General features: G+C 38.0%; 1 protein-coding gene and 1 pseudogene across 1 annotated transcript in view; both read right to left on the bottom strand.

Annotated features, from left to right (window-relative positions):
* Window positions 1-10,962, bottom strand: part of APPBP2 (amyloid beta precursor protein binding protein 2) — a 69,203-nt gene that overhangs the window by 17,047 nt on the left and 41,194 nt on the right. The window contains exons 5-6 of the mRNA XM_008048887.2: window positions 3,843-4,011; window positions 615-704 (exon numbers count right to left, since the gene is read on the bottom strand). Of these exons, the coding sequence (XP_008047078.1) occupies window positions 615-704; window positions 3,843-4,011 (259 nt within the window). The remainder of the gene's footprint in view (window positions 1-614; window positions 705-3,842; window positions 4,012-10,962) is intronic.
* On the bottom strand, window positions 9,572-9,786 carry LOC103250302 (annotated as a pseudogene).

Genomic DNA, 10,962 nt, shown 5'->3' with positions numbered 1-10,962 from the left:
AAAAAAAAAAAAAAAAAAAAAAAAAAGAAACAGTATATCTGAAAAGTTCATTAATGCTTTAAGTCTTCACTGCCCCAAAAAAGCAGTTTTTAAATACTACTAAAAGATCTCAAAGAGTCAATGCATTTATTTAGAGTAAGAAAAAAACTAGAGAAAAATTAAATAAAGATTGCCTAGCTTGTAAAGTATAGCAAGCTGCCTTGCCGTGAGACTGCAATATTATGACAAAAAAAATTTGATACTAGGCTATACTTTAGGAGAAAAGTGACCAAAGTTCACACAATTTTGGCATAAGGAATTCAGGTTGCCATAAATATTTAAGAAAAACAAAAACAAATTCAAGTCAGAATAGCATCCAAATACTACTATGATCTGTTCTTTCAGTGAGCTAAAACAATTACCAAAACTAATTATTTCACAGGTTTTCCTGGTAAAGGAAAATTAGCTAAAGTGTATATGGGATAGTTTGATTTCTACAAATGAGCACAGAACACTTAAAAATAGATCTATGTCCATGGAGTATATAACAATTAGTATGATAAACAGACTAATTAAAACAAATTTAATGCTGATAAATCTTATTATTCATTTAATAACTTCAGCATTCTAGTCACCTTAGAAGCTTGTCTTAAAACATCCACCACAACTTTGACTGGTAAGCCTGCTGTGATTTCTTTCATCGCTTCAATGCACCATTTGTATGCCTAAAAAAGCAAGTATTTATGAAAGAGAAAGAACTGTGATAAATCAAAATTGACAACATTTAACAAAATGACTGCAAATTTTTTCTGCAAGCTGTCAAGTGCTTATGTACACACACAAAGTATTTACATGTAAAATGTTCTTAGGCTACACTTTCTTGAAAGCATAAACTTGTTACATTATTTTTATTCTTGATCTCTATAGCTTGTGTGAAGCCGACCTGGTAGATACATGACCTATATTCAGGAAATCAAAAGCATGTTCTCGCTTGCCCAGAAGCCTTTGCACACAGTGTTCCTTCTGCCTTAGAATACATTTCCCCTTCCTACAATCCCTTAATTCACCTAATTTATCATTTAGTTTTCAGCCCTAGACTAGATTTCCCATATTTTTCTATACTTTATGTCCTACTGTAACGTTTATTATTTTATATATGAATTACTTGTCTAACTGAGTGTTTACTTTGTGCCAGCTACTGTTTTAAGTGATTTATGTGCATTAACACATTTCATTGACACAAAGCCCTATGAGATATGTATTATTACTATGAGAAACTGAGGCGCAGAGAGGTTAAATAGCAGGTAATGTGCTGGTATCTATGTATGTAGTGGGAAACAAAACAAAAAATGTCCTTTCTTTCCTTGTGCTTAGGGGGAGAATGAAAATAAATAAGCAAAATAAATTATCTTGGATAGTGATAACTGTTATGAACAAAACAATATTATGAAGGTATCACAAGGAACAGGGCAGAACACATTAGAAAATATTAGAAAGTAAATATGTATTCTTTTCTGCAAGTTTTCTTCTCTTCCATTTCACTTGGAAGATACTGCTATTCAGAAGAAATGTTAATGCAAAAATGAAATAAAAGTTACTTATTTGACTCACATTTAGGCCAAAAAACCTGGTTTGTGCTTGTAAGATACTAAAAAAGCTAATTTTGTTCCAAATAAATACGGTAAAATTCTTAGCATTGTGGTAGACCCGTAACACTATTTTAAAATATTTACCATCCCGCCCCGTCTCCTCTTTGGGAAGGACATACTTTTCTCCTACGTTAAAGACAAGTGTGGCAGCCAGGCTCAGTGGCTCAGCCTGTAATCCCACGCCTCTGGTAGGCTGAGGTGAGTGGATTGCCTGAGCCCGCCTGGGCAACTTGGTGAGACCTCATCTCTACAATAAATCAAAATGAGCCGGGTGTGGTAGCACACGTCTGTAGTTCCAGCTACTTGGAAGGCTGAGGCGGAAGGATCGCCGGAGCCCAGCAGGTCGAGGCTGCGGTGGCCGGGAGCGGCCACTGCACTCCAGTCTGGGTGACAGAGTGAGACTCCAACTCAAAAAAAAAAAAAGACAAGTGTGGCTATGTGATTTCTTTTGGCCAGTTAAAATATGTGAAGTGAAACAAGCCATTTCTAGGAGAAGTTTCTAAAAGCCAGCAGTACTTCCCCATGAAGTTTTCACCTATGTATCAAGGCTAGTGATGCTCCAGATAGACCCAAAACTACACTGGGTCTTGATCAAAGTGTAGATATAATGTTATGTACAGCAAAAGTCATCCCAAGATAGGGACATAGCACGAGTAAGAAACTCTTATTGTTCCAAGCCACTACTATTCTGGGGTTGATATTACTTCAGCACAGCCCAGCCTATCTTGACGAATACAAAATAATTCATTAAACTATGTCCTCAAAATTTGTGTATTTTTTTGTAGATATCAATGAAAAGTTCATTTACTTCTCATTAAAAGAATAAACTGTCAAAAGTATCTAAGACTTCAACATTCCTCATGAATGTGCTGAGAGTTGCAAAAACCATGAATAAGGCATAGTATAAACCCCTTAATCTAAATGTAAAAAGAAAATAACTGTCATTTAAGTTATAGGAGCCTAGTAAAGAAAGTGCAAACTGGTTAAGTAAAAGACAATTTTGTTCTACTGAGTACATTATTGGTTTTGGACACTTAAAGGTGGTCCTGAAGCTGAGAAGGAAATAAAGAATGGCAAATATAAATCACTCTATGTTACAGAAAGACCTGACCTCCTGGGCTCAGGCACTCTTCCTGCCTCAGCCTCCCAAGTAGCTGGGACTACAGGTGTGTGGCACCATACCTGGCTGGTTTTTAAAATTTTTTTGTAGAGAGAAGGTCTCACTATATTGCCTAGGTCAGTCTCGAACTCCTGGGCTCAAGTGATTCTACTGCATGATTCAACCCACCTGGCCTGACGCATTTTTTTTTTTTAAGAAATGAGGACTGGAGTACGGTAACATGATCATAATGCATTATAGACTTGAACTTCTGGGCTCAAGCAATTCTCTGCCTCACTTTCTTAGTAGCTTGGACTACATACGTAAGCCACTACACCTGGCCTTGATACATTCTTATGCAGACAGTATAAAGAGGATAATCCTAGCATCTGGGTTGTACAAATGTCACTTTAGTTATTCTAGAATTTTCTGGTTTCACTTATAATTGTAATTTTTCCCTAAATACGGAATATATACATTTATACTGATTAGGCAAAAATCAAGATAGGAATAATTTTAAAACTTGAAAGCTAAATGACAGCTATCATATAGCATGAAGCAATTATGATATTCTTCCATAAATAAAGCAAGCAAGCAAAGGAGCTAAGCACACCTAGATCATCTCTCAACTACATGCTGATCAGCCCTGAAGCATTAATTGAATAGTATAAAGTCGGAAATAAAGTTATCTTTTTAATAAGGCAGAGGAAGGAGCAAGGCGATGCAAAAAGGTATAAATAAAATCTGGCTTCCCATTGAAAGGAATGCCTTCAAACTGTAAGAGTTCATCCAGAGGTATAGATCAAATAAAAAGCACCCATAAAATGTTCAATTAACAGAACAAACCCATCGAAACATCCACACATTTGGTCAAATTAAAAAAAGAAAAACAAAAAACAAAACTGGCTCTAAATTGTACACGTATATATTTAAAATGCATGTCACAAAAAAATCCTTTCGTCTGATTTTTAAAATTCCATTACAAATGTGTGCCGCTTTAAATAAACCTAATATGCAAAAATGAGAACTATAAGAAAAACAAGAGAAGACTATTTGATTTATCCTGTTTTATAGGTACTTACTAGTCACAATGAAATGTATCTCAAAACACTTACCTCATCATAGTGACTTTTTGCAAAGAGGAGTGCACACAGTTCTCCATAGAGTGCAGCTTTGTTTGCTTGCTGGCCATGTTTTGATAGTTTATCCATATATGTCTGCGCTAACTTAAATGTTTCTTCACCCAAATGATACTTGCAGTTTCCATTTCGCACATGAAGCAACCTACAAAACACAAATAACACTCCTCTATTTTTGAGATTTCCAGCATGGTGGGCCTGATGACCTCTTATCGATCACCTAAATGACTTAAGGTAACTAAATTAAAGAAATGAGAGCCTGACTCAGTGGCTCAGCTTGTAATTCCAGCACTTTGGGAGGCCAAGGCAAGTGGATTGCCTGAGCCTGCGGGTTCAGGATCAGCCTGGGCAACTTGGGGAGACCTTGTCTCTACAATAAATCAAAAATTAGCCAGGCGTGGTAGTACACACCCTGTAGTTCTGGCTACTTGGAAGGCTGAGGCAGAAAGATCACTGAAGCCCAGCATGTTAATGCTGGGGTGGCCGTGAGTTTGCCACTGCACTCCAGCCTGGGCGACCGAGTGAGACCTCAACTCAAAAAAAAAGAAATGAGGCCACATCAAAAAATAACAGGCCCAAACTGGGGTTAACTAATGTACATAAAGAACTACATGCTCTTCCCAGAAAGCTTTCCATGATTAACCTTAGCCATTTTTGATTCCTTATTCTAAATATTTTGACTACTTTGTGAACTTAGCATGTGCTGCATCTAAAAACATAATATTTACTCTTTGTTCCAAATCCACAAGAAATATACCTTCAATATAAGACACTTAGAAAATAGTGAAAAAAATAAAATCAACATGAAATATCTACCATTACCTTCTATTCTTATTTTTAGCATATTTTGTGTAACAATCAGTTATCACTGATTTCATCATGCTTCCTAAATGTTCATTTTTGCTTATCTTTCCAATAAGATAAGCTCACTGAAAACAGCAGTAGTGTCAATCATTTTTTATAATCTCTATCTTCTATAGTAGAAAATACAGCGTTTTTTACATAAAGTGTCTGTGCAAACCATGCTGACTATTTAATTCTATGCATGTGTAGACAATGCATTAGATCACCCTGAGAAGGAACAAATATAAAAGCTATTTAGAAGAAAACCATGTATGGAGAGGCTGAGGAGTATTCTTCGGTAGCATAAAATCAGTAGATATATAAAATTTATTTTTTCTATCTAAACCAAAAATATTAACAGATTAATAACACAAAAATGAGAAAAATTCAAACAGTCTTCGAATTTCTATCATTCCTTTGCACAGTCAGGGAAAATGAGCGATAACTTCAAAAGAACCAGGACTAGTCACTGCTTTCAGAAAAGAAAACCCTTGGACAAAATAACATCCAAAATCCTGGAGTATCTTCCATAATACCAATTTCCAACTTAAAACTGAAATTAATGTAATAATTTATCAGACTACTCTAGAATGATGGGTTAATTGGATTTATGTTTTCAAGCAGAAATAGGTAAGTAGAAAAGTGACATATTTTAATATACAGACAACTTTTCATGCTAACTTAAGTGTATTAATAAAGAGACAATGTAACTTGACTGTCAAACTGCTGATCTGATGACCAAGTAGTAGTTTGCAATGACCTTCATCAAAATGGAAAACAAGCCATACACAGGAAAATGGAACTGAAATCTCAGAATAAATTAGAATAAAAAGAAAGTAGTTCAGATGATAATGTTTGATAGATTCTCATAGTCAAGTACTGACTGAGAACATATTATGTGCCAGTCAGGATCTATGTAGTGGTGAACAAGAAAGAGTCCATGACCATAAGAACCTTACATAAGAGTGGGGAGAAGAGTTTTAAGGTAGGCAGATAAACATACAAGAATTTTAATTAAGGATAAATGCCATGAAGATGATACAAATAGGGTAATATGATCAAAAGTTTCTTAAAGGAGGTGCTTGGGGAAGAAAGGGAAGAATTCTCTTGAAGAGGTAACATTTAAGTTGACACCTAAATGATGACAATGCAGTTAAATGAAGATCTAGGAGGGAAGCATAATCCAAACAGAAGGAATAGCAAGTACAAAGGCCCTGTGGTAAAGCAGGGGTGGGGGGATACAGGAGCGGAGGAAATCTGGCATAGTCAATGAACAGAAAAGGCCAATATATCTGGAGTACAGTGAATAAAGGATTATGTAAAAAGAAATGAGAAGGGAGAGAGAAGCAAGATTCTGTAGGGCCTTGCCAGCCATGGAAAGAAGTTTAGTTATAACAGTAAGGACGTGATTTGCTTTAAGTTATAAAACAATGCTATCTAACATAATTTCCTGAAATGTTATATTGGCTGGGAGTGGTGGCTCACGTCTGTAATACCAGAACTTTGGGAGGCCTAGGCAGGAGGATTGCTTGAGCCCAGGAGTTCGGGACCAGTCTGTGGAACACACTGAGACTCCGTCTCTACAAAAAAAAAAAAAAATACAAAAATAAGCTGGCTGTGGCGGTGCATGCCTATAGTCGCAGCACTCAGGAGGCTGAGGTGGAAGGATTGCCTGAGTTCAGATGGTCAAGCCTATAGTGAGCTGTGGTCGTGTCACTGCACTCCAATGTGGGCAACAGAGTGAGATCCTGGCTCAAAAAATAAAAGAAAAAAGAAAAAGAAATGCTCTATATTTGTGCTGCACAATTTGGTAGTCACTAGCCACAAGTAGCTACTGAGTGATAGCGAGCCTAGTGAGCCGGGCATGGTAGCTCATACCTGTAATCCCAGCACTGTGGGAGGTAGAGGTGAGAGGACTGCTTGACCTCAGGGATTTGAGACCAACCTGGGCAACTTGGTAAGACCTTGTCTCTACAATAAATTTAAAAATTAGCTGGGCATGGTGGTGCATACCTGTGGTTCCACCTACTTGGAAGGCAGAGGCGGAAGGATCACCTAAACCCAGCAGGTTGAGGCTGCGGTAGCAATGAGTGTGCCACTGTACTTCAGCCTGGGCAACAGAGTGAGACTCTGACTCAAAAAAAAAAAAGAAAGAAAAGAAATGTGCCTAGTGTTACTGAAACTTTATTATTATTTTTTTCTGAATTGGAGTTTAACTCTTGTCCAGGTTGGCAGTGGCACACTCACGGCCACCCCAGCATCGACCTGCTGGGCTCCAGTGATCCTTCTGCCTCTGCCTTCTAAGTAGCCAGAAGAACTACAGCCACACACTACCACGACCTGCTAATTATTTTTTTTTAATTGTAGAGATGAGGTATTACCAAGTTGCCTGGGCTTGTCTCAAACCTGCGAGCTCAGGCAATCCACTCACCTCGGCCTCCCAAAGTGCTGGGATTACAGGTTGAGCTACCCAGCCCGATCATGATTGAAACTTTAAATAGTTACGTGGTTAATGGCTACCATATAGGACAATGCAACTCTAGAAAGAATGCTCTAGCTGCAGGTGGAGAATGGATTACAGTAAAGCCATGAGTGGAAGCAAAGCAACCAGGATATAAGATATTATAACAGTCTAGGGGAAAAAAAATTCTTGAGAAAAAAAGGATTTGTATTTGAAATACAGATTTGACGGTTAGCCAAACAGTTGAATGAGAAAATGGAGAAACCTAGACACAGGCTGTAAATTCAGAAAATGAAAAGAACAGTGCTTACTTCTCATTTCCACAGTGCAAAGAAATGCCTTTCCAACGACCTTTATTGTGTATTCTTTTAAAATAATTTCCGGAGATTATTTAGTAACTGGCACATGATGAGGTGGCAAACTAAACATTTTATGTCAGAAAGGCACAGCATGGTATTTTCTCCAGTCCCTGCTGAATGTCTGTTTAAACAAAAGGGCAAATTAAACATATGGCAACTATTTAGGGTCTGTGTGTCCATGTGCCTGACACTAAGCAGTATGCAGCATTCAAGGAACTTCTGGTCCAACTTATGGTCTCAACACTCAGCCTAAGAAAAAGACAGGTTCTCAAAGTTCTCCAAATGTGTTGCAACCACGTAAGCATAGTATTTTACCTTTCACATGAAATCATGTCTACCTGATCAAGCTATTGTCAAAAGCAATTACTATTTAATTGGTTACACTTTTCATTATCTATAATGAAAAATAAACAAATTTAGAAGTAGTTTATGAAGATATACCTTAAGATTGATCAAGATAGCTAATTAGATCTTCATCAGCCAGACACGACAAAAATAAAATACACTGAAAGCAAACCTGAAGAAAAACAATTTCTCTCCTCCTTATAAGTATCTTTTTCTAGAAACTAGTTTAAATTTTTTGGAAATAAATGATAACTTGAAAGAGGAGGGTTGGATAATGAAAACTGGTATGGATTTTTTAATTTCATTTTTTATTATAGTGGAATACATATATAATGTACTAATGTACTATATTAACCATTTCTTTCTTTCTTTTTTCTTTTTTTTTTTTTTTTTGAGTTGGAGTCTACTCTGTCACCCAGGCTGGAGGGCAGTGGCACACTCCCGGCCACCGCAGCCTCAACCTGCTGGGCTCCAGCCATCCTTCCACCTCAGCCTTCCAAGTAGCTGGAACTACTGTAGCTAATTTATATTAACCATTCCTAAGTGTACAGTTCAATGGCACTAATTACATTCACCAAGTCGTACAACCATTACCATCATCCACTTCCAAAACATTTTTTTTTTTTTTTTTGAGTTGGGGTCTCACTCTGTCGCTCAGACCGGAGTGCAGTGGCTGCTCCCAGCCACCGCAGCCTCTCCTGCTGGGCTCCGGCGATCCTTCCACCTCAGCCTTCTGAGTAGCTGGAACTACAGGCGCGCGCTACCACGCCCGGCTATTTTGATTTATTGTAGAGATGAGGTCTCGCCAAGTTGCCCAGGCGGGTCTTGAACCTGTGGGCTCAGGCAATCCACTCACCTCAGCCTCCCAAAGGCGCAGGATTACAGGCTGAGCCACCGAGCCCGGCTTCCAAAACATTTTTATCACCCCAGATAAAAGTTCTGTAAACATTAAGCGATAGCTTCCCATTCCTCCTTACCCCCCAATCCCTGGTAACCTTTAATTTGTTTTCTGTCTCTATAAGTTTGCCTATTCTAGATATTTCAAATAAGATTTATTCTTTTGTGCCCAACTTATTTCACTTAGGATAAAACTTTTGAGTTCATCTATGCTACAGAATCTCAAAACTGGCTGAACTCAATGCATGTATGTATATACAAACAAAATTATATGTATATGTCACATTTTGTTTATCTATTTATCTGTTGAAGAATACTTTAGATTGTTTCCATTTTTTGACTCTTGTGAGCACTTCTGCTGTGAACACTGGCATACAAATATCTTTGATTCCCTGTTATCAATTCCTTTAGGTATATACCTTGGAGTGAAATTGCTAGGTCATATGGTAATTCTATGTTTAGTTTTTTGAAAAACCGCCAAACTGCACTCCACAGCAACTGCACCATATTACATTCCCACCAACTGTGCACAAGGTTCCCAATTTCTTCTCATCCTTGCCAATACCTATTTTCTGTTGTTTTGTTTTGTTAACTGTACTCATCCTGGTAGGTATGAAGTGGTATCTCATTATGCTTGGTTTGCATTTCCCTAATGACTAATGATACTGAACATCTTTTCATGTGCTTATTGGCCATTTATGTATCTTCTTTGGAAAAGTGTCTATTCAAGTTCTTTGCCCATATTTTTATTTTAAAATATTTTTTAAAATTTTAATATAGTTCAAATCAGCATGTCTGGTTCATTTCAACTCATTCATCGCCAGACCATAGAGCGGAGGCTGCTTCAGTTTCTCTGCCTTCTCTTTGTCTGTGATGACCAAGTTATGATGGTAGCACCTGCTGCATTGAGCTTTAAACTTCACATTATCCTTGTTTTTCTTGATCTTGACAGATTTGGAATCCTTTCATGGGCTATGAACAGAAAGTCTTTCATTTCCTCAATTTTCCAAAGCATGATGACATGGTGCACAGAAGGGCCTGAACCAGCACCACCAAGAGACACTCACACAAAGCAGCACCCAGTTTTTAATTGTGTTATTTGCTGTTGAGTTATAGTTCTTGGTAGATACTAGACCCTTATGTGATTTGATTTGCAAATATTTTCTCCCATTCCATAGGTTATATTTTTACTTTCTTGATAATGGCCTTTGACACACAAAAGGTTTTTATTTTTGGTTTTTTGTTGAGTTGGAATCTCATTCTGTCACCCAGGCTGGAGTGCAGTGGCATGATCATGGCTCATTGCGGCCTTGGCCGCCTGGGCTCAGGCAATCCTTCAGCCTCAGCCTCCCAAGTAGTTGGGACTACAGGCACGTGCCACCATGCCTGGCTAATTTTTTGAATTTTTATAGAGATAAGGTCTCACCATGTTGTCTAGGATGTTCTCAAACTTCTTGGCTCAAGTAACCCTCTTGCCTTGGCCTCTCAAAATGCAGGAATTACACATGTGAGTTACTGTGCCCAGCATGATGAACAAAAGTTTTTATTTTGATGAAGACCAATTAACCTGTTAAGTAGTTTTACTTCTTCCTTTCCAATACAAATGCCTTTTGTTTTTCTTGTTCAATTTCTTTGGCTAAAAATTCCAGTACAACACTGACTACCAGTAGTGACAGCAGGCATCTTTGTCTTGTTCCTGACCCTATGGGGAGAGCTTCTAGTCTTTAACCAGAGTATGATATTAACTGTGGATTTTTCATATATACTCTTTAATATGTTGTATTGATAGTCCTTACTATTCCTAGTTTTCCAAATTTTTAAAATCATGAAATGGTGAATTTTGTCAAATGTCTTTTGTGTCAACTGAGATAACTGTGGTTTCCCCCCGCCCCGCCCCCCCGTTCTATTAACATGGTACATGGGGTGTGTTACACTGATTGCTATTCTCTTTTTTTCTTACTCTGTTGCCCAGGCTGGAATGCAGTGGCACATTCATGGCCACTGCAGCCTCAACTGGCTGAGCTCAGGTGATTCTTCCACCTCAGCCTTCCAAGTAGCTGGAACTGAGGCGCGTGCCACCACACTGGGCTACTTTTTGATTTATTGCAGAGATGAGGTCTCACCAAATTGCCCAGGCTGGTCTTGAACCCGTGGGATCAGGCAATCCTCTCACCTCGGCTTCCAAACGTGT

The sequence above is a fragment of the Carlito syrichta genome, unplaced genomic scaffold, assembly GCF_000164805.1.
Source record: "Carlito syrichta isolate Samal-C Ts95f unplaced genomic scaffold, Tarsius_syrichta-2.0.1 Scaffold128086, whole genome shotgun sequence".
NCBI classification, from domain to species: Eukaryota; Metazoa; Chordata; class Mammalia; order Primates; family Tarsiidae; genus Carlito; species Carlito syrichta.
The sequence above is the reverse complement of the archived record's forward strand: the minus strand, read 5'-3'. Positions and strand labels throughout refer to the sequence as shown.